General features: G+C 40.9%; 1 protein-coding gene across 1 annotated transcript in view; it reads right to left on the reverse strand.

The window, feature by feature from the left end:
- The window catches only part of LOC138952050 (CAAX prenyl protease 2-like), a 31,332-nt gene extending 17,037 nt beyond the window's left edge, over positions 1–14,295 (reverse strand). The window contains exons 1-7 of the mRNA XM_070323625.1: positions 14,170–14,295; positions 10,938–11,043; positions 6,600–6,692; positions 4,253–4,313; positions 3,096–3,154; positions 2,381–2,489; positions 680–751 (exon numbers count right to left, since the gene is read on the reverse strand). Coding sequence (XP_070179726.1) covers positions 680–751; positions 2,381–2,489; positions 3,096–3,154; positions 4,253–4,313; positions 6,600–6,692; positions 10,938–11,043; positions 14,170–14,285 — 616 coding nt within the window. The 5' untranslated portion in view covers positions 14,286–14,295. The remainder of the gene's footprint in view (positions 1–679; positions 752–2,380; positions 2,490–3,095; positions 3,155–4,252; positions 4,314–6,599; positions 6,693–10,937; positions 11,044–14,169) is intronic.
- Between the last annotated feature and the right edge of the window lie 10,201 nt (positions 14,296–24,496).

Here is a 24,496-nt window from a genome sequence, read left to right on the forward strand (position 1 = left end):
GTTGATCCATTTTGCAGAATAGTGGCAATCAAGTTGACAGTCACGGATACTGATATCGCAGATTTATCATTCACACATTCACAGATTTCACTTACAGTGGCTAACACTGCTCACTTCTCACGTGAAAATACAAATGTACGAATAATTTGTAAAGGGGTGGAAATGTTTGTGTCTAACACTGCTCACTTCTCACGTGATAATACAAACGTGCGACCAATTTGTAAAGGGGTGGAAATGTTTGTGTCTTCTCACGTGATCATCAATTGATATAAAAAACATTGCTAAAAATTCACAAGGGGGAAATAGTCCGAGGGGGAAAAGTCACGGGTGGAAAGAGTCCCAGGGGGAAAAAGTCACGGGGGGAAATAATCCGGGTGGAAGAATTCGGGGGGATAAAGTCAGGGGGGAAAAAATCCAGGGGGAAAGTGCCCTGATAGGGTCACCAACATACATTTATTCAGCCATATTTTGGATTACTTTGACTGTCAAGCATAGGTGCCAAGTTGTCAGGTTTTCAATTTTTGTTTGAAACGTTTAAGAAAAAAGGTAAATGAAAGTTATAATCTAGAATGCCCACAGAAAAAAATAACCACTCACCTAAAGTATACCTGGCGAGTCATCGGACTCAAAAATATTTAAACAAATCGTTAGAAAATACAAAATTGGAGAGCAAATTCACCTGTTTGTTTTAAGGCATCTGCAACCTCAGCTTGCCCGCGTATGACCCTCTCTATCATGTGGTGAAAGTGAGCTGCAAGCATAAAGCAAGGTCTGGTTTACAGTTTTAGATAAAAACTTGCCCAAACCATTTACTGCACAAACATACATGCATTGCTGAAAGAAAATCCTAAATATTTTATAAAAAAAAAAAAACGGAAATCCTAAATACTGTATCAAAAACCAAGAAAGATAAGTTGTTGGAACGTTTGTTATTGACAAAACAATACGTTACAGTCACTAAATCCTGTGACGTATCAGAACCTTGTAAGCTGATAATTAATTATCAGTCAACAGCAAAGTACATCTTCTATTAGTCTAAGCAATGGGCTAATAAAGGGATGGAAACGAAAACGAAAAATGTTTTAATTGAAACAATGTATGCTACTTCAAAATCACTGAAATTATGCATTTATAATAGTTTCAGTTTATACTTCATGATCACCGTTCATCAAAATGCCATTGGAAGTGAAACAGAGAAAAGAACATCATGTCCATTGATGTAATATACAGTGGTACCTGTGATGAAAGGACACCCTTGGGACCAGCCAAAAGTGTCCCTACATTCCAGGTGGCCTGTCATGACAGGTATACAGTCGAACTCGCTTAAGACGAATCACTGGGGATCGGGAAATAAGTTCGTCTTAACCGAAATTCGTATTAAGAAATTCGTCGACGTCGTGTAAAATTTCTAGCTTTCTCTCAAGAGAGATCGCTCGTTTCTTCTTGTTCTCTGCCAAGATGCGGCTAAAACGTTACCTAAACTTGAATAGCATTCACCTAATGGAAGTCGCCGCGGATTTTCATTTCGCTCGATTAGCGATTACCTGTACTTTATTAGCTCTCTACTCAAGACTCGGCGCTTTTCTCTTTCTTTCGCGAATCTTCGTTTGTCAACAAGTCGTTGTGACAAGATAGCGTACAGAGAAACACCGGATGTATCAGGATCTCGCACGCGCGAGATTTCGTTTTTTTGTGTCTTGCGATAGTTGGAGGAGCGAGAGCCGCCATGTTGTGTTTTCGTCTGCTCGAAATGTGCGCAAAAATCGTAAATCATCCCAAAAAAGCTTATTCCGGGACTACATGTGTGTGTTGGTTACAAATTGTGTGTGTGTGTGTGTGTGTGTGTGTGATATTTTTCTTCAAACTTTTTCACTTTTCTTCTTTGTTTCACTTGTTTATTCTCGGTGACCTCCCTTGGACACCAAATAAACATGGCGGAATACTTGCATTCCGGCGACTTTGACACATTCAAACTTCTCAAATTCCCATGATATGTCGATCTCGGGACGAGTTTTAAAGATTTCGTCATAAGCGTGAGTAAATTACAGACATTATGCATGCTTGGGAATCCAAAAAGTGCTCGTTATAAGCATAAATTCGTTACAAAGAATTCGTTTCAAGCATTTTTTTAAGCATGAAGAAAGAGGTATTCAGTTGGGAACTTAAAACTAATACGATATAAGTCAAAATTCGTAACTAGCGTGTTCGTTTTAGGTGGGTTCGACTGTAGTTTGGTAGAGATAATAGACAAAGGGACCTCAGAATGTGTCCTTTTATGGGAGGTTTCCTCTCATCGGAGGGGCCACACATCACAGGTACCACTGTACATGTATTCTCAAACTGTCCAGATACTGAGCAGCAATCTAGCAACACCACCTACCTACACCAAAGAAGAGAGGACACAGAAATATGGACCACCCAACACCAAAAGCTGGCACCAAGAAAGGTAACATGGTAGCTCGGAAGATAAGCTCCTCTGAAAATGGAGCCTGGAAAAAAATAAACGATAATAAGTGTCACAGATAATTTCTTTGTAGTTTCCAATAATTATGAGACCATGCACAACACAATATCAATTGTAATTTCACAAATCAGCATGCAGACACTGTAAGTATAAAACACATTCAAAATAACTCAAGAGCCCAACGTTTGGAATTCCAGTTGCTATAGTACAACCATGCCTGCCGAAGACAGCTAACTACCCACATAATCCCATTTCTACCTGATCATAAGAAAAGTACAATTATAGCTTGTACCAATTAGTATTTCATCTTTTTTTCCCTGCAATTTGCAGATTAGAAAACGGGTTTTAAACTTTTTAGTCAAGCACTGGTTTCCTTTTGGAATAAGCTGCAATGAGATATATTTACAACAGTTATGTGACTGGTATGGCTTCCCATACCAGTTTTATTTCCTGTCTAGTGTTGTAACGGTATACCAAACTTTTAACATGACAGATTCATTGGGTAGTTGTCTATCAATGCAATGAAGCTATTCCTAGCACCAGAACGAAAATGCAAACAAGTATTTTGTCTTCGGTATATTCCTCCGCAGTTCTGATATTTAGTGAACGATCTATTGTTTTTCTCACGTACAACAATGTGGTTCCGCACCCACACATAGTTCCGTATTGAATTGCTCCAGTACCTTGGCTCTGCAAGTAAAAGACAGCATGTTTATCATTCTCAACATACTGCTAATCTGCTAAGTGAAACATTTTGGGAAAGAAACAAACTGAGTTCATTAAACAAAATCAATGACCGAATAAGCTAAAATAATTTAATGAGCACATATTTGCACAAAATTCAGAGAAAAAGAATTTAAAAGCAACTACACTAGCTTTTCAACACATCTTTTGGTTTTTTAAGGCAAATAGCTTGGCTGCCAGCCTTTCAAAATGAAGTTATATGAATTATGAGAGACCCCAAGATATATTTTGACCCGAGCATAGACTCAGCTACAGAGATGTCATGCATGTGATGGTTTAAAGACAGGATGACAGTTAAGTTTCAAATGTAATGTCAAACTGACAATCAAGCTTTTTAAAATCTAAATTAAAAAAAAAGAATGAAATGATCTAGTCTTGAAATATTAGTATCAATTTAACAATAACGTTGGGAAAAAAAACCACCTGAAATTGTTTGCAGATATGTATAAAATTCAGAGCCAAGGTCTTATGACAGAGAAATACAGTGGAACCCCCTTTTAAAACCGCCCAATTAAAGAATAAGAGTCCCTCCATTTTAAGACCAAGTTTTCTCACATTTTCTGTTCAATACCTCAGTAAATTTTCTCTGATTTTAAGACTCCCTCCTTATCAAGACCCGATTTTCTCAGATTTGTTGGAGGTTTTAAAAAGTTAAAAGGGGGGTTCCATGGTAGATGGGGGAAAAAACTTGCAACAGGGATGGCCAAATCCACCGCCCGGTTGCCAGGGGCAGGTGAAAAATCCACCCGGCTAGCTAGTGAAAATTCTGTCTGCAAAATCGCTGCCATGTTCTAATGACACAAGACGCCAGCTGAGGCCGATTCAGTTGTCGATCGTATGTATACCAGCGCTATTTAGTGTGTAATAATATAAATCTGACAATCATTCAAACTAACACTGTTTCATTGCGTGTTTGTCTGGTGTTTACAGGGCTTGTGGAATTTCTGGCGGGCTAGTGACTTTGACTTTGTTGGAGTTATTCGCCCGGCTGGAGAGTTTTTTGAGACTTGGCCATCTCTGTGCAGTAAAATGAAAGTTACTTACCCAAGTAGAGCCTGAACACACCATCCATGTAGTGCAGGTACAAAGGACCTAGGAAGAGAATCTGCAAAACCACAAAAGCATAGAACTGATTACCAAGTTCTACTTTCTGTCACTTGACGAAGCTAATCTGCAAAACCACAAAAGCATAGAACTGATTACCAAGTTCTACTTTCTGTCACTTGACGAAGCTAATCTGCAAAACCACAAAAGCATAGAACTGATTACCAAGTTCTACTTTCTGTCACTTGACGAAGAGAATCTGCAAAACCACAAAAGCATAGAACTGATTACCAAGTTCTACTTTCTGTCACTTGACGAAGCTAATTTGCAACTGACATTTATTTAGGTATTACAAAAATACTATTATATATAACGAATTATTTGAAGTACGTACTGTATAAATCACTGACATATATATATATATATACCCTTGAGGAGGGTCTGAATACTGATGCTCCCAATAGGCTGTCTGTGAAGGGATACTTTTTTCTCTCTCTTTCTCTGCTATGAGATTTTAACAAATCTCGGAAGAAAGTCTCTGCTGACTTTTCAATTGTTTCTTTCACAATTTCTGATGTTTTATATATATTATATATATTATATATGTATAGGTTACAACACGAGTGGTTTTTTATATGGCTTGTATTTCAGTCAAGACCCAGCGGATGAATATCATCGGGAGACACGAGCCTTTGGCGAGTGGCTCTCGATTGATATTCCCGCTGGGTCTTGACTGAAATACAAGCCATATAAAAAACCACGAGTGTTGTAATCTGTATATCCCATTCTACCATCAAACACAAAGTGTAGACTACTAGCGGCACTTTTGCGATCTGTGGAGTGTGAAACAGTGTTTTCAGCGAGACATGGCCTTTTTGCAACCTTAAACTAAGTGACCGTCGCTGAAAAAATAAAACGAATGAGTGCATCTATAAGTACGCGGTAACACTACTTTCAGACCGTTTAAAAGCGTTAAGTAAAGGTTCATAAGTTGCAAGAAAGTAATGAAGTCGTATAGAAATCCATTTAGTTGAAGCGCACAATTCTTTTGCGTTTCAGGTCGGCGGAACGGGGAAACCGGTTTGGCCCCCATTTGGCTTACTCGACTCGATTCAGAATCGATTCCACGTTGTTTTTTTCGAACGCATTATTATACAATTAGTCTTATTGACAGAGAAGCAAATTTTAGGGAACACATATGTAGATTTAACCATTTGCTCCCTATTTGAAATGTATCTACATGATAAACTGTTTTGCGAGTGTGTTTGCATGAACCTAAACTGGTATTGATGCGATGAAAACAGGACCCAAGTCTGTCACCGCCGCTTGATTGCATTTTGAAAGAATATGACTGGATTACGGAAAAATACACACATGTTAAGTTCTTAGATACCTTCATCGCCAATGTGGACTTACTGCAGAGCCAGGCAAAAGAGTAGACTTGCTCGCAAAACACGTGAAACAGCTGATGATAGCGAAGCCCAACCGTGCCAGGTAAGGACGGTCTGACAGATTCTCAAAAGTCGTCTGCTAACGAAGCAAGGGGAGGGTACTCGTGTTTTTGTTTTGGTTCGCTAGCATCTGGTTATCTTGTAAGTTGAATGTTCGTTTTTTCCCACCTGCATTGCTTTCATAATGAAAGAAACGTTTGCTTATTGCATCTCATACATCAGATCAGTTCTGAGATTCATTTTTGCGTGCAACTGATATGGTTTTCTGAGCCGTGCAATACGATTTTGGAACTTCATACAAATGTGTCACATTGTTCGGCGCGAGGTCAAAGGTCGGGAGCAAAGTAGTTCTTCGCCCAAATCGGAATCTGCACTATCATATATTTTTTTGAGTCCATGATGTATTTATTGAGCTATAAAAATACAACATATATACCCATACTGAAGTAACAGAGACAAAGAAGGGAGGTCATGGGATATATTATATATATATATGTCAGTGGTTTATACAGTAAATTTTTTTTAAAATGTTTTCACAATTTCTGATGTTTTATATATATTATATATATTACATATATATGTCAGTGGTTTATACAGTACTTCAAAGATATGTAAACAAAAAACAAACAAAAATCTCATGTAAAAAAAAAAATCTTAAAAAAAAAAAATCTTAAAAAAAAAAATCTTTAAAAAAAAAAATCAAAATTCACAAGATGCAATGATGCAGAATTTAAACAAATAGAAAATAAAAAATAAAAAGTAATTTCAGGACCATTTATGTATGATCAACATGTATCTTCCTATGCCATTCAGTGAAACAAAAATCTAATGTTCTGTAATGCTTTAAAAAAAAGATGCCAGGAAAATACATAAGCTAAAGAACAAAGAAGATTTACCATGGTCAAGATGAGAGGAAACACGGCAGCAAAGATCAGAGTCAGACCAAACCATGGAAATCTCAACCCCATCCACTCCCAAATATAATGAGCCTGTAAATGAAAGTGTTGTCAAAATCATGGAGTACAAAGCTACAGCAATTCATTCACTTGCTACTGCTAACATTCCCCAATAAAATACAGTGGAACCTCCATTTTAAGACCCCCTAATTTAAACTTCCTCCCTTTTCAGACCTTGCTTTTTCAGATATTCTGTTGATAACCTGTGTAAATGTACCCCCATTTTAAGACCTGCTTTTCTCAGATTTGTCAAGGTCTTAAAGGAGGGTTCCACTGTACACCCATTATATTTTATTAATTTTGTGTGTGTGTGTATACATGTCGGTCTGTCATGTGGAGTCCTCCCAAATAGCATTTTTACATTTACCTTTCCCAAGATAAGCCAACTGGTTCTTAGAGGATTTAAAACTCAACTAGTCAGCCAATATTTCTTTTTACATTTAGTCAAGTTTTGACTAAATGTTTTAACATAGAGGGGGAATCGAGACGAGGGTCGTGGTGTGTGTGTGTGTGTGTGTGTGTGTGTGTGTGTGTGTGTGTGTGTGTGTGTCTGTCTGTGCGTGTGTGTTTGTTTGTTTGCTTAACGCCCAGCCGACCAGGGCGGTGCTGCTTTGACATATAACGTGCGCCACACACAAGACAGAAGTCGCAGCAAAGGCTTCATGTCTCACCCAGTCACATTATTCTGACACCGGACCAACCAGTTCTAGCACTAACCCCATAATGCCAGACGCCAGGCGGAGCAGCCACTGGATTGCCAATTTTAAGTGCGTGTGTGTGTGTGTAGAGCGATTCAGATTAAACTACTGGACCGATCTTTATGAAATTTTACATGAGAGTTCCTGGGTATGATATCCCCAGAGTTTTTTTTTCATTTTTTCGATAAATGTCTTTGATGACGTCATATCCGGCTTTTTGTAAAAGTTCAGGCGGCACTGTCACACCCTCATTTTTCAATAAAATTGATTGAAATTTTGGCCAAGCAATCTTCGACGAAGGCCGGACTTTGGTATTGCATTTCAGCTTGGAGGCTTAAAAATGAATTAATGACTTTGGTCATTAAAAATCTGAAAATTGTAATTAAAAGTGTCAGTTTAGAGGAACGATAAATTGTTTTTAAACTGAAGGTGATGCGATGGTATTTAGGACTGGACAAGGATGGAGAGGAAGGGGGAAGGAATGGAGATAGCGGATGTGGGCGGGACCTAGAAGTAAGGTGGGATGGGGAGGGTGTTGTAGTGGAGGTTTTGGCGCCAAACGTTCTGGCAAGTGAGTGCCAGAGGATACACGCTCTTGCATTAGCGGCAAAGCAGCAGCAGCAGCAGCATTGAAGTGCGCGCGTCAGCAAGTGAACATTATTTATGAGATCATGTCCGAAATAGAACAATGGTGTAAGGAGTCAAACCTTCCTTCAGCGGTGATCAGCGTCCTCGTCAAAGAGGGGTTCGATTCGTTGGCGGCCCTCAAATGTGTCGAGCCGGAGGATTTGGAATCTCTGAGTGCCAACATAAAAAGGGGTCATTTTGCCCTGCTTCGGGCAGGGATTAAAACCCTGCAAGCAAAAGATGGGGGAGGCCCCATGAGCAACGACACCGCCAGAGGTGCCAGTGGTTTGGCGGAATTGCTGGGGCGACTCAACATGGACGGTTCGCCAGTGACGCCGGCAAGACCAAAAGGTGAGGGATTAAAGATCATCGACTTCGTTTCATCCTTGTTGGCTGTGGAGGTGTCTCTTGGCGGAGGGGTGACAATCAAATTACCCAATACAAAGCCGAAGTTAGATCGGGTGGATTGTGGCAAATGCCAGAATCATGGCCACACTCCTGTCCCGTGATAAAGACTTTGATGTAGCGGCCTATCTACGCTACACAGAGATGGTGGGGGAGTTAGGCTGCCGTTTCACCTGGCAGTCTGTGCTCATTTTCGATGACGAATATCGACAGCGTCAGGCGGCCGACAAATTGTCCTGGGGGACCGAAGCACCACACCTGGCGACAGTTGTGCTTCGGGAGCGGGCTACGCCAGCCACCAAGAAGTCTGGCGGCAACGGCGGAGCCAGTGGCGCGCACCGACAGCGACCGACAGGACCGGGGGGCAAAGAGGTGTGCCTGCAGTACAACAAGGGGTCATGCGCCTATGGTCCACGTTGTATCTACGAGCACGCGTGCAGCAGCTGCGGCAAGGACCATCCCACAATCCAGCACTCAGCGAACCCTGGCAGCCACCCCCTGATATAGGATCCAGCACAGCAAATTGCCTCTTCGGCCAAGGTAGGCCCCAACCACTCTAGTCCTTATGCAGCACAGAACCCTGACAATCGTAACTTTCTCTGTGGTAGTTCTTCCATTAGCGCAAAACTTCATATTTGGCAAAATGAGCTTGTAGATGATAGCGATAAGACCTTTTTGTTGGATGGCATAGAACACGGTTTTCGCATTATTGAAAGAGGCAGTGTAGTAACACCAGTAGAACATAAGAACCACAGATCAGCGATACAGCATAAAGTAGCAGTAGAGCAGGAACTCATAGATCAGATAAACAAAGGAAACTACGTTATTGCTTCAAAGAAGCCTACCATAGTTAGTGCCTTGGCAGCTATACCAAAAAACGATAAAGAAATTAGACTCATTCACGATGGCAGCAGACCTTATGGACAAGCAATGAACGATTACTCAATACCGGAAAGTGTTAAATTTCAAACATTAGGAGATGCCTGTAAATTAGCAAAGAGCGGATATTGGTGCGCTAAAAGTGTGATTGTGTGTGTGGATGGGGAGTGACCCGCAAGGGCGGAGGGGGTGCGTCAAGGAGCGTAAGTTTAAATTTTTTTTTTATAAAACGATCCAAAATTACGTACATTGTATTCTTCATCCTTTTCTGATTCCAAAAACATATAAATATGTTATATTCGGATTAAAAACAAGCTCTGAAAATTTAAAAAAATATAAAAATTATGATTAAAATAAAATTTCCGAAATCGATTTAAAACAATTTCATCTTATTCCTTGTCGGTTCCTGATTCCAAAAACATATAGATATGATATGTTTGGATTAAAAACACGCTCAGAAAGTTAAAACGAAGAGAGGTACAGAAAAGCATGCTATGCAGCACAGCGCAACCACTACCGCACTAAACAGGCTCGTTAATTTCACTGCCTTTTGCACGAGCGGCGGACTACGGTCATTGTGAAAAAAATGCAGTGCGTTCAGATTCATTCTGTGAGTTCCACAGCTTGACTAAATGTAGTAATTTCGCATTACGCGACTTGTTTCTTCTTCTCTTTTCTACAAAAGCCATTCTTTACTTTAAAAGTACAGGCGCTTCTTATGCTCTGGTTTTGACATTCATTTACTTACATTTGAAGACGCACTTCCTATCTGATTGTGCATCACACATGTATACATGCATGTAATACTCTTGAAGGTACTATTCACTCAAGCATAGCATCATAAATGCTAGGGAAGAGGAATACTCTCCTCATTATTATTAAAGATTAATGAACTGTTCCTATCTTGATCTTGCAACACGTCCCCCCAAAGGTGCCCTGAGACAATAGCAAGATCTAGATGTGGCACTTTTCACCACGTGTACGGGAACGCGTATGAGTAACGTCATCAAATCTAGGTTTTACGTCACGCATTTGCCAAGATCTGCAGTCTTGGTGGGAGCAAAAACAACGTATGATTTGGAACATTGTCATTGGAGAAAAAAAGTGAGTCACGGGTGACGCAATATCTACACGTACACATACCATGTCTTTGCTACACGTCCGATCATCTAGAACACTGTAACAGAGTTTAAAATTCAAACTGCAAACCTAATGCAGTTCTATACATTTCTGGTGCTTTTGGAACTGATGGAGAAGGGAGGAGTAAGATTACTAAGAAGGTGCACGAAGCAAAAAGACAGTTAGACTGAACACTGTTACTAAGGCAGCCCTGAAAGTGGTGAGTATTGTACTCACCATGGCAAGTAGAAACATGTAACTGACATGTAGAAGTGTTAATCTACTCGCCAAACGTGTGCAAAGTTGCTGAAACAAATTGTTGGTTTGGCTAGTAAAGTTTGCTCTCTGGCAAGTAAATTTTCAGAATCACTTTTGGCTAGTGCACAATTTTTTGGACTTTCAGGGCTGTTAGTTAGTTAGCTGTTGCTTTTCGGGTCCAGCGGACCATAATAGGCCAAATCAGGACCTTTCAGGGCTGTAAGGTGAGTGTTTCTGTTAGCTGTTATTGTAAAAGAAATTCACCAAAATAAAAATGTTAAGGTCTCCTTACATCAGGGCCATCACCGTAGTCGCTGAACATCCAGAGCAGTACTGGAGCACACAGGCAGACCACACCGACACTTATGAAGCGACGTCTGATCACATCTGGATGGTCTCTAGGTGCAGAAACAATTAAACACAGTATGAGTATCTTTCTGAATCTGACTGTATATTTTCACATTTCTCAAAAACAAAATAAACATTTGCCTGCAAGAAAGACAATTCACTTTTCCGTTTAGGGTAAGTACTACGTAGATGGCTAAGATGCTCTTTGTTAACTTCCTAAGAAGCTGACTGTAAAACAAATATACTAAAAACAAAACAAAAAATCAAGTTTTCTCCTTCAGGAGAAATGTTTTAGTTAACTCTAACTCAATAACTGCAACGCAGTGTAACTGTAAAAGTGTACTGCCTAGATTTAGCATAGTGACTGATTGATTGGAAAAGTAATTGATGTATTGAAAATAACAGAATTCTGCTTCAGTTCAACTTCAACTTTGATAAATGGATTGTCTTCATGTTTTTGATATACAGTCAAACTTGTCTACTCTATAACGACTACCAAAGGGGCCGACCAAAAGTAATACCAATAGACAGGTGGTCGCTATGATTAGAAAGAGTAAATATAGAACTTTTGAAGCAAAATTTGTCTGGAATATTTCTGAGTGTTAGTTGTGGGCAAGTGTTTGCTTTTAACAAAACATAACATATGTGACCAAATAGGCTTTCCAGCCTTTTGCCTGCTATGTTTTCCAATGATGATTTGAAATATCATTGTTCATAATTTGTGCGCTGCGTACGTCCTACTCCTAGGACGATCTCAGTTGAGTTTTAAATTTGTAGAGAACATAAATCATCTCCAGTGTTTGTCAAGTACATTTTTAAATGTATTTAAGTGTTCCTGCTGACACAATGTTGGGTGGCAAATTGTTCCAGTTATTCACAACACGGTTACTGGTTAATATAAAACAAAAAAGTTTGCATACAGGTTAGTCTTAACACAATAACAGGGTTTTTATTTGTTTATAATCATGCCTCTTGTGCTGGAACCCTCATGTAACTGGAGAAGTAAGTTAGTAGAGTGTTAATCATAAAGGTTGTGTAGTATTTATAATTTAGTACTAATTGTAGGTCTCGATCATGTCGCCTGTGAACCTCCTGTACTCCACACTTGGCATATTAGGAAACTTCAATCTCTGTTCATACTAATCATAGTTTAGCCCCTGGGTGCCAGCAACTTTTTTCGAAAATCGCTGCTTTACACTTTCTATGACTATGAGTATATGTATCATTATATGCTTCTTTAACTTTTAAGCAATTATTAATGAAGGTGACCACACTACGTTCCCATACTCAACAACAACAACAACCGTCTGCGTGTGAGGAGTGTTTGTTAGTGTATACGTGAGTGTTTTTGTGTGTGTGTGTGTGCCCGGTGTGTCAGTGTGTGTGTGTGTGTGCCGTGGTGTGTGTGTGTGTGTGTGTCAGTGTGTACCCGGTATGTTCATGCAATATTCATATATAGATCTAGTATATATATCCATAACATTACCTGTTTTTGTATCGAGTTTTAAGTCATAGAAATAAAAATGAAGGGAGTTATGATGCATGTACACACAAACACACACCGTCACAGATACACACGCAGCATGCACGTACCATAAAACACGCGCACGCACGCACACTCACACAAACACTCACATTTTTATTATTTCTGTGACTTAAAACTCGGTGTAAAGGCAGATGATGTCCTGAAGATACTAGACATATAAGAATAATTATTAAACAACCGTAATTTAATTTGTGGTCGAGGGATTCTAAAAACAATGCGAACATGGTCGGACGCGGATATCCGATGTTTGCACTTTTGCTCGCTAGCTCTTCGAAAATGCATCATAACTTCCTTATTTTTTATTTCTGTGACTTAAAACTCGGTACAAAGTATGATAATGTTGTGAAGAGTCTTACAGGAACATTCTTTATTTTGAGGTTGAGCCTGCGTTCTTAGATCAATACGAACATGGTCGGACGCTGAACCACGATGCTTTCACTTTCGCTTGATAGCTCGTCGCAAAATACATCATAACTCCCTTATTTTTTTATTTCTGTGACTTAAAACTTGGTATAAAGTCAGATAATGTTGTGAAGATACTAGCCTATATATATATAAAAATAAAAAAAAGTACATGTACATGCTTAAGTTTGGTAGCGCAAGGTAGTGCAAGTCCGCGTGCGATCGCGTAGTATTTAGTCAGACCACAGGCGGAAGGTATCGTTCACTGGACCACTACTTCCATAAAAAGACTACAAGGTTTGTCACTCAGCTTCGAGTCGTGCTCCACTAACTTGAGAAAAAAATTATGCACAAAATAATTGCCAATGTCAAGAACCTTTGTAACTTTACAAATGCCGTGATAAATGAATGTTCTAACTGTCTGTACCTTTTATATTTAGCTGCCTGTCCACTGCATGTTTTTAAACCGTATTTTGTGCGACAAAACGTGTCTGTCAACGGCATACCACTTAGACCCTGTGCGGCTGATGATCATCGTATGTCCGAGGAGATAGTAGTCCGATGCGATCATTGGCTAATAACCGGATATGGAACTCCCGTGGGTAGCTTCCCTTTGCTGCAATATTTGTTTTAGACCAATGAGCACTGGTATGCATATTCGGTGGGGGATGCATGATTTCTTACCGGCTACAGGGTTGCAGTTCGCAAACAAACATTCGTCCAAATGATGGTTAAAAACAACCTGGAGCGGACGGCAGCTGAAAATTAAAGGTACATACGGTTAAAATAATCATTCAACTGTATTTATTTGACCTAACACAGACTGTAGGAAGAGGCAAATCGTCTTGAACAAAAAAATTGTCCGCAGGAAGCGACTCCAAGAACACAGACGACTCGAAGTGAGTGTCAAACCTTGTAGTCTTTCTATGGAAGTAGTGGTCCAGTGAACGATACCTTCCGCCTGTGGTCAGACCGGTCCAGACGTTTCAATATTCAGTTGCAAATCTGCAGATTTAGCATCGTGGACGTGTCGTCACACCGATTGAATCTCCTAATGGTGTGTGTCAGTCTTGGAGGCAGGTGGTTTACAGACACTCAGTTTAATACTGCATTGTAACTGTTGCAGTGTTGGAATGAGCCGCTATTGAGCGAAACTTTAAAACAATAATCTAAGCGGGAAGCGAGAAATATATAAAGCAACATATGTGAAATGTTGCAACTTCTGTACCTGTCATGTCCTGATAGGTTTCCCCACACATATAAACTGCCGACATAAATGACAGCAAAGAGAAAACAAAGCAAAACTGCCTGCCATGCAGCCACATCTAACACTATCGCCGCCATTTTCGCACTGTTACATTCATTTTTGTGATTCATTCACGGGAGAGTTGACGAAGGAACGTAACTCTTTGCAAGAAATTGTTCGGTACGGGTGCTATCATAACTAAAGTAAGGTAAAATTTAAAACAAAAATTAAAGACCATTAAATATGATCAGCGAAGAAACTCAAAGGGAACAACAGAAAGACGATCTGAACAAAAATGCTCCGTACGAAAGGGACTGACTAACACACGGCACACTCACACACTGACCGTGCACACACCACCCACACACACACCGGCACACACACAACCTGAACACACACACACACACACTCTGACACACACACACCCAAGGGCGGATCTGGGGGGGGGGGTTACACGGGTTACGTAACCCCCCCCCCCCCCACCCCCCACCCCCCCCAAAAAAGAGGTAATTTATTGGCTCAGGATGCACCAGATAGCTCTATTTTGCTTCTTTGGATAAAAAAACTTTTCCGGGGGGGCATGCCCCCGGACCCCCCAAGAGGCTTAGGCGCCTTCGGCGCCGTCAACTTGTATCTTCGCAGTCATTTTGTAACCCCCCTCTCCAAAGTGAATCCGCCCTTGCACACCACACACACATACACACACGGCACACACACACACACTCAGTGATACACACACGACGGTACACACTGACATCACGTACACACGCACTGCACTGACGCGCGCGCAACACTGAGAGACTCGAGATCACTCGATAAAGACTCCAGTCAGTATCCAGAAAGTCGAACAGCCAGGAGTCGGAACTGATCAGTCTTAGACCTGCGCTTACAAAAGCCTAGTAGGCCTAACCCCCACCATAGACCTAAATATAGGTCCCTGCCCCCACGAAGTGGAAAAGCCGCGCGGCGTTCAGTCAATGAGCAGAGCAGAAGAACGAAAACAACCTGTTGTTTTCAATCCTCCCCACCCGGCCTCCAATTAGTTTACACAACAAACTGAGTAGGGGGACGGGGACTGATGTCCAGGCAAAAAAATACAGTGCAATCTCGAGTCCCTATGGTAACCCCCCCCCCCCCCCCCCCCCCCCCCCCCCCGATTTCAAGTCGAGACGAGGGTCGTGGTGTAGCCTATGTGTGTCAGTCTGCGTGTGTGTGCGTACAGCGATTCAGAGTAAACTAATGGACCGATCTTTAGGAAATTTTACATAAGAGTTCCTGGAAATTATATCCCCGGACGTTCATTTTTTCGATAAATATCTTTGATGACGTCATATCCGGCTTTTTGTAAAAGTTGAGGCGGCACTGTCACATCATGTCACACCCTTATTTTTCAATGAAATTGATTGACATTTTGGCCAAGCAATCTTCGACAAACGCCGAACTTTACGGTATTGCATTTCAGTTTGGAGGCTTAAAAAATAATTGATGACTTTGGTCATTACAAATCTAAAAATTGTAATTAAAATCATTCTTTTATAAAACGATCCAAAAACAATTACATCTTATTCTTCATCATTTTCTGATTTCAAAAACATATAAATATGTTATATTCGGATTAAACACAAGCTCTGAAAATTAAAAATATATAGAAATTATGACTGATTAAAATCAAATTTCCGAAATCGATTTAAAAACAATATATTTCATCTTATTCCTTGTCGGTTCCTGATTCCAAAAACATATAGATATGATATGTTTAGATTAAAACAAGCTCGGAAAGTTAAAAAGAATAGCCTGAGATACAGAAAAGCGTGCTATCCTGCTCAGCGCAACCACTACCGCGCTATTCTGGATTGTCAATTTCACTACCTTTGCCACGAGCGGTGGACTGATATGACGATGCTACGAGTATACGGTCTTGCTGAAACAATGCAGTGCGTTCAGTTTCACTTTTCTGTGAGTTCGACAGCTTGACTAAATGTTGTATTTTCGCCTTACGTGACTTGTTCTTAATTATGTTCCGCTGTCCATAATTAACGTCAATGAGATCTTTTTCTTCTTTTTCTGCGTCGTTCTTGGCTGAAACTCATGCACATACATATCTTCTTGTTTGGTTAGTTTTGCTTCCCACGATCGAGTGGGGTTTTTTTTCTTCTTCGTGTATGACCGTTTTCACCCCGCCATCTACTGAGTCAGCCATACTCCGATTCCAGGTAAACTTCTGTGAGATTGCCTCCATACTCAGACTCCCACCTAAATGCCTGACTGATTTTGTTTTATTTTCATTGGAGGTCTGAAAACGGGGTCACGGTGTGGGTGGGGGGCCGGGCCACTGCGGCACGGTAAGAACTGCAATTATCAGAACAATCACTGACTGACTTCCAGCACTCTGTTTTGTTGGTCTCGGCACGCCACAAATAACTATTCCAATGAAAGTATTAAACAATGAGGGCCCCAAAGGGTTTAAAATCGTGATCGTGATTGGCGTTTTTTTACCTTTCTGTGACCGTGATTGCCGAAATTTCCATTTCTGTGATCGTGATGGGACTTTGCCCGTGATCCGTGATGACAAAAAAATCAAGTCTCGTGATCGTGATCGTCATTTGTTTTCGTGATCGTGATGGGCATTATTGCAAAGCATTTCATTATTTTCAACGTACATTTTTCACAGCTGTATCACTCTATGATCCTCTATTCGTCAAGGTGTTTGTGATCGTGAAAACAAAAATCAAGGTAACTGTGATCGTGAAAGCTAAAATTTCCCTTCCCGTGATCGTGATGATACCCCCCCCCTTTGGGGCCCTCAACAATGGCGACTGCACGTGAGAGGGAACAATAAAGAGACCATATTTAAAAGGAAAGAAGTGCACACTTACTAACACGTATTTAAAAGGAAAGAAGTGCACACTTACTAACACGTATTTAAAAGGAAAGAAGTGCACACTTACTAACACGTATTTAAAAGGAAAGAAGTGCACACTTACTAACACGTATTTAAAAGGAAAGAAGTGCCGCACACTTACTAACACGTATTTAAAAGGAAAGAAGTGCACACTTACTAACGTCTCTTTATTATTCCAATGAAGGTGAGCAAATCTGCTTTGATGGAAAATACCATAGTCAGTAACAAGTCGCGTAAGGCGAAAATACAATATTTAGTCAAGTAGCTGTCGAACTCACAGAATGAAACTGAACGCAATGCGGGGTAGTAGTTGCGCTAAGAAGGATAGCACGCTTTTCTGTACCTCTGTTTGTTTTAACTTTCTGAGCGTGTTTTTAATCTAAACATATCATATGTATATGTTTTTGGAATCAGGAACCGACAAGGAATAAGATGAAAGTGTTTTTAAATTGATTTGGACAATTTAATTTTGATAATAATTTTTATATATTTTAATTTTCAGAGCTTGTTTTTAATCCGAATATAACATATTTATATGTTTTTGGAATCAGCAAATGATGGAGAATAAGATAAACGTAAATTTGGATCGTTTTATAATTTTTTTATTTTTTTTTACAATTTTCAGATTTTTAATGACCAAAGTCATTAATTAATTTTTAAGCCACCAAGCTGAAATGCAATACCGAAGTCCGGGCTTCGTCGAAGATTACTTGACCAAAATTTGAACCAATTTGGTTGAAAAATGAGGGCGTGACAGTGCCGCCTCAACTTTCACGAAAAGCCGGATATGACGTCATCAAAGACATTTATCAAAAAAATGAAAAAAACGTTCGGGGATTTCATACCCAGGACCTCTCATGTCAAATTTCATAAAGATCGGTCCAGTAGTTTAGTCTGAATCGCTCTACACACACACACACACACGCACGCACACACGCACACACATACACCACGACCCTCGTTTCGATTCCCCCTCGATGTTAAAATATTTAGTCAAAACTTGACTAAATATAATAAAATGACCAAGTCTAACGACATTCACACACGCACAGGCAAGATTCCACAGTGAACGACCATCATCGGCAGATGCGCCACTCCTGTGTTGGTGGTATGATTGAAGGAGAGGGGGAGGGGGGGGGGTAATTCTTTGCTGACTCTTTTCCGTCATACCTATTTATTCTACACACAGTTAATAGTCCTCGGATTCACGTACTGGTTGTCTTCAGTACTGTTGCACAATAGCCAAGTATAGATATGAACGCCACGTACACACGTAGGATCTAGGAGGCCAGGGGCGAGGTGCACGAGATAGTAGTTACCAGCCGGGTGCCGGAGTCGGCAGCGGTGTTGGCCGATTGGTTGAAATTAAAATGTGATGTGATTTCGACGAATCAGACCCCGTGGTTATCTCCCGTTGGGATGGCTTCAGAAACAGACGGTAAGGCTGGATCTCGGTTACTATTCTGAATTATTATGATCATGGTCAAACCATTTCGAAGTTAGAGTCGACTGAGCAGCCGACGAAAATACAGTTTAACGACCTCTCTGCTTAGAGCAATTTGGGTCAAAGATATCAGAGCCGAAGCTCTACGATGTGTGCCTGGGTGAAGATGAGCAACAACAAACAAAAAAACAAAAAACAAAAAAAAAACTTTTACTTTCCGCAATGGAAATGCTGGAAGAACAGGATTTAAAATCAATTCCTTGCAGGGGATACACGATTGTAGAGATTTATTCTTTCATTCCGAGGCAGAAATGCTTTTGTATTCAAGAAACGTGGAACGTTGCTATTCCGGAAGGGAATTGATTTGATTTGTTGGTACTTTAGAATAAAATTGTGAAAGTGGCATCCGACTGATCATGGCAAAGGAGTGAGTGTCAGACCAAGGAGGGTCGTGGTGGAGAAGCCGAGGCACCCTCTACGTACTTGTGGATTCGGCGGCTAGTCAACTGGCGAAAAGCAAACCCGGTCCTCCCTAGGACCTATACTGGCCGGTTAAAAACATATGTACAGGGCTGCGACTTTATGTCGGTTTATTCATCAACGCCTTTATGGCACCCTCTGTCTACAGAGGCATGGGAAGGGGGTCAGGTGAGGAGGCCAGAGATGTGTCTCTGTAACCCCCTCTGGGGTGGGGGTGAGAAAAAGAGGATAGGCTATTTACACTGTCATACACAGTCGTTCGCATACTCTCGCACAGCTACAAAGGCCACCCTCCTCCTCCATCATTGTCAAAGGTCTATTCTGTATTATGATATAGGCGAAACCGAGGCACGGCGGACTGCTCGAGCTAGGTGACCACATGCGTAGGAATCGTGAATTAGGCTGAGAATCAGGCTCCACACTCGTGATTTGATGCGAGTCCCGCGAAGGCGTAACTGAACACCACGAAGACTGAGGCCGTGAGGGAGGTCGTGGCTTGGCGGTTAGTGCCTATAGTCCTGCTCCAGGGCCGGACCAAATGAGTTGTAAGGGGGGAGTTCCTCCTTTTTTTTGGGGGGGGGGGGGGGGGCAAATCAGCGAAGTGGCGAAGCCACAAGCGCGCGCCTGCTTTGTAGGCGCGCGAACTAGAGGGGTCCGGGGGCATGCTCCCCCGGAAAATTTTTGAAAAACGGTTAAAATCTGTGCAATCTGGTGCATTCTGGGCCTTGTTTTGAGGGTTAAGGCCTGTCAGTGTGAGTTGGTGGGGGGGGGGGGGGGGGGGACCTTTTTCTCATCGGATTTTACATTGACTAAAATTTGTTAGAAACACACACAAAATTTATTTAAAAAAACAAAAACAAAAAAAAACCCACTCAAAGCAAGGTACATGCTTTTTCCAGGGGTGGGGTTCCGGAACCCCTGGAACCACCCCCTGGGTCCGGCCCTGTGCTCTTCTCTCTCAAGTTTCTCTTTTTGTCGAAGTAGCCTTGATTGTACATCAAGCAAATTGATCAAAAGAAGACTTTAGCCTCCAGTCTGTCGGGTTGATGTCCCTCAGCTCTCTCGCTAGCTGGGTAGGTTGGGTGGGTTGGTTGGTTGGCAGGTTGGTTGGTTGGTTGCACGGGTACATTTTTTATTGGGGGGGGGGGGGGTAAATAGTGGATCTTTAATTGTTGTTGGTGATTGCTATTCTTTCTGAGTAACAGCAGAGACGCTGCTTTGAATAATAATAATAATAATAATAATAATAATGGTGATTTCCATAGCGCTTTCGAACACACAAAGCGCTTTACAAAAGCAATAACAACATCATTACCAGAATGACGCCATTGACGGAATAGAACACAATCATAAACACTTTACAACAAAAACCAAAAACAAAACATAAATGTTACAAAAATCCAGAGTCTCTTACAGGAACGAACTCCCAGTATACACAACAATTATAATGAACAAGGCCCTTTTCCCTTTGCTCCATACACACACAATTAAGGTACTGTTCACAAGCACAGATATGTCCATAATTTCACACAGAGCAAGGTCATCATTTCACTTGAATGTATACCATAAATTAACAGTCTGGCTGATTTCTAAGCAGAATGGATTTTTACGAATTAGTTACGCAGATGACACCAGTGTCAGCTCGTGCAATTAATTCAGCAAAAATCTCCACTGTGCACAAGAGGCAGTCAGGCTGTCAGTGATCTTTGGTACGTGTGTGACAGGGAGACTACCGTCGCCCTTCACAGCAGGCTCTGCAGAGTTGTTGGCCTTTGAGTGCGAGCTATTTATAGCTCGCCGGCTAGACACCTGTGGATTGTCACAGAGTTCTGTTTGTGATGGGGTCTCGCGGCTTCTGTCTGTATGTTCTTGGTTTCCTTTGTGTAACCAAAACAGTTTTATAGGGCTTAGAAATAAGCCCTACAATTCTCAATCCTGTTTGATTGGACTTCGCCTCCAAAGGTGATTGTTGTCTTTCGGCACACGGTTACACATGTCTTAGTTGAAATATGTTTGTATCATGTCAAAACCCGAACAGATCTGTAGTGACAAAAGTGTTCTCTACACGAGAAGGCATGTACCTTTAACCAATGACGTGTCTAAGTTGAAATATCTTCTTGTATCAAGTGAAAACCCGAACAGATCTGTGTGGCAAAACTGAGTATTCTTCACACGAGAAGACATGTACTTTAACCAATGACGTGCCTAAGTTGAAATATCTTCTTGTATATCAAGTGAAATCCCGAACAGATGTGTGTGGCAAAAGTGTTCTTTACCCGACAAGGCATGTGCCTTTAACCACGTGTCTAAGTTGAAATATATTTTTGTATCATGTAAAAACCCGAACAGATCTGTAGTGACAAAAGTATTCTCTACACGAGAAGGCATGTGCCTTTAACCAATGACGTGTCTAAGTTGAAATATATTTTGTAGGCTTATCATGTAAAAACCCGAACAGATCTGTGTGGCAAAAGTGTTCTCTACACGAGAAGGCATGTATCTTTAACCAATAACGTCAAACTATCCTCAGTCTTGTATCAAGTAAAAACCTAACAGATCTGTACTGACAAAAGTGTTCTTTACACGACAAGGCATGTGCCTTTTAACCAATGACGTTCTCGGTGACAACAGTGTTTCCTGCTGAGCAGAGCAGCTGCTTACTTACTGTCACTGGTGCAAGTACTGTGGCCACAACTTCTTCCCTCGTCCACGCCGGTAACCAAGACTGCTGGAACGTATTGACCAGTTTCCATGGTTACATAGTGTACTGTTTTGTTTACGTTTGGGTTCCCGCCGCTCTATTCACCGGGTTCCTCCTCAGTTTTACAGCAAGCACTTAGCACGCCGCACGTGCGACAAGGACTCGTCGACATTGTATGGAAGTTTATGTGGGCCACGGCGGGACACTGAATATAGTTCCATTGTCTGGTTGCTGGCATCACAGTGTGTTGTCTACAGGATACTTAGTGCCTGTTTGAAGGATTTATGTCATGGGATGCCATGTGGTAAGCGAGAATTTATTTATTTTTGTTTAGTTTATTGCTTTCCGAACTTTTGGGTTCGTTTTTACATTTAGTCAAGTTTTGACTAAATGTTTTAACATAGAGGGGGAATCGAGACGAGGGTCGTGGTGTATACGTGTGTGTGTGTGTGTGTGTGTGTGTGTGTGTGTGTGTGTGTGTGTCTGTCTCTGTCTGTCTGTCTGTGCGTGTGTGTGTAGAGCGATTCCGAGTAAACTACTGGACCGATCTTTATGAAATTTGACATGAGAGTTCCTGGGAATGATATCCCCAGTAAAGCTTTTTCATTTTTTGGATAAATGTCTTTGATGACGTCATATCCGGCTTTTTGTAAAAGTTGAGGCGGCACTGTCACACCCTCTTTTTTCAATCAAATTGATTGAAATTTTGGCAAAGCAATCTTTGACGAAGGCCGGACTTTGGTATTGCATTTCAGCTTGGAGGCTTAAAAATTAATTAATGACTTTGGTCATTAAAAATCTGAAAATTGTAATTAAAATTATTTTTTTATAAAACGATCCAAAACTACGTTCATCTTATTCTTCATCATTTTCTGATTCCAAAAACATATAAATATGTTATATTTGGATTAAAAACAAGCTCTGAAAATTAAAAATATAAAAATTATAATTACAATTAAATTTCCCAAATCGATTTAAAGACAATTTCATCTTATTCCTTGTCGGTTCCTGATTCCAAAAAACATATAGATATGATATGTTTGGATTAAAAACACGTTCAGAGAGTTTAAACGAAGAGAAGTGCAGTAAAGCGTGCTATGCAGCACAGCGAAACCACTACACGCTACCGCGCTAAACAGGCTCGTCAGTTTCACTGCGCCTTTCTTACCACCGAGTCATCTTTTATATTTGTGATTATATTTGAGTGGTGACAACGTGGGGTGGGTGACACCTGTATTAACCAGCGCTTTAGGCAGATCAGTAACTTTCCTATCTATACACGGGATCAGCGTGTTATTATCATTTTCATTTTCTAAACTTTAACTGGCATTTTTGTCAGTGACCTTTGTTTTACGTTTTGAACGTAAAACATTTTGAAGTGAAGTCTCGAGGGAGGTGGCGAGATAGTATATAAACAGGCGTCTGAAACTTATACTTTTGTTGATTCTATCTATTCTATCTATTTGTATGACTGCGAGAGTGGATCGTGGTGTGGTTAGTTAGTTAGCAGTAACTAACCTAGCTGTGAGTGTGTAAAATGAATGACTCAAAAGATCCCAATATGCACAGAGAGCATCCAGACCGCTGTTCATATGTGTCGTGAACATCTGAGATTGTTGTTGATAACGCCGTTAGAGTCATTTGAATTGTGTACTGTGTACGTGCATGATTCTGTTTCCATTTATTTAAAGTTCATTTGTTTGTAAATGTGTATTGTTGCGGTAATTAAGATTATTATATTTAAGATTGTCTTCTTCTTCTTCTTGGCGTTCGCAGAGGTTACACGATCAATCCAGCACTGGTGATAAATGTTGTCGTTTTCTCCAACTCCTGTCGACTGCCGTATAGTTTGGTCTGCAAGGGAATTGGTGACGGCCACACTTCTTTTCGTTCCTCATCTAGTAAGGGACATCGCTGTAAGATGTGTTCCGCTGTTTGGTCTTCTTGACCGCAGGCACAGGTTGGTGATGGCGCCAGCTTGAACTTTCGGTTCATGTGAGCATTGAGCCTGTTGTGGCCAGTACGCAGCCTGATGAGGTTGACTTGCTGCTCTCTGGACATTGTGTGGTAGTCATCTCTGTTTGTCCTTGGCCTCATCAATGCCTTGATGATTGTCTTCTGCTCACTAAAGCTGACACTGTTTTCAGGTTGGTCTTCCACGGCTCCTTCTTTTTTTTCGTAAGGCGCTTAGAACTATTTTAGGATTTGCGCCTATAAATACCCTTATTATTATTATTATTCTTATTATTCTTAATATTATATTTGGAATGTGACTAGGTGGAGGGATGATCTTATCCCATGAAAAAGCCTTGCCAGATCTGAGACGTTGAGCCAAACTTGTTCACGGTAAGGAGTCGGATAGTTTCCCTCAAGAAGTAGGAGATGGCTTCTTCCAAAGAAACCTAATAATAGCCTTTTTACGGCGTTACCGTTTTTTGTCTTTTTTTTGTTTGTGTGTGGTTTCTTTTGTACTGCTTAAGGGCAGACTATACCTGCGCAGTTTTAGCGGCACAGACGACGCCGCGCTGCATATTATTGATGCTGCGATAGGGATTTTGACGAGTTCTTGGCCTGTTTTCCTTTTACACAACGTGTAGCGAGCCGAGATAATCTGCAGTGCGTCGTCTGTCCCACAGGAGCTTGTATCCAACCACCGGTCGATAATTATTTACTCCTGCATGCTTATTATTTACTGCTGCATGCTTACCCTTGAGTAAATAATGATCGACCGGCGATTGGATACAAGCTCCGGCGTGGTCTGTCCCGCTGAAGTTACATAGGT

Source organism: Littorina saxatilis, linkage group LG17 (genome assembly GCF_037325665.1).
Source record: "Littorina saxatilis isolate snail1 linkage group LG17, US_GU_Lsax_2.0, whole genome shotgun sequence".
In the NCBI taxonomy this organism is placed as follows: domain Eukaryota; kingdom Metazoa; phylum Mollusca; class Gastropoda; order Littorinimorpha; family Littorinidae; genus Littorina; species Littorina saxatilis.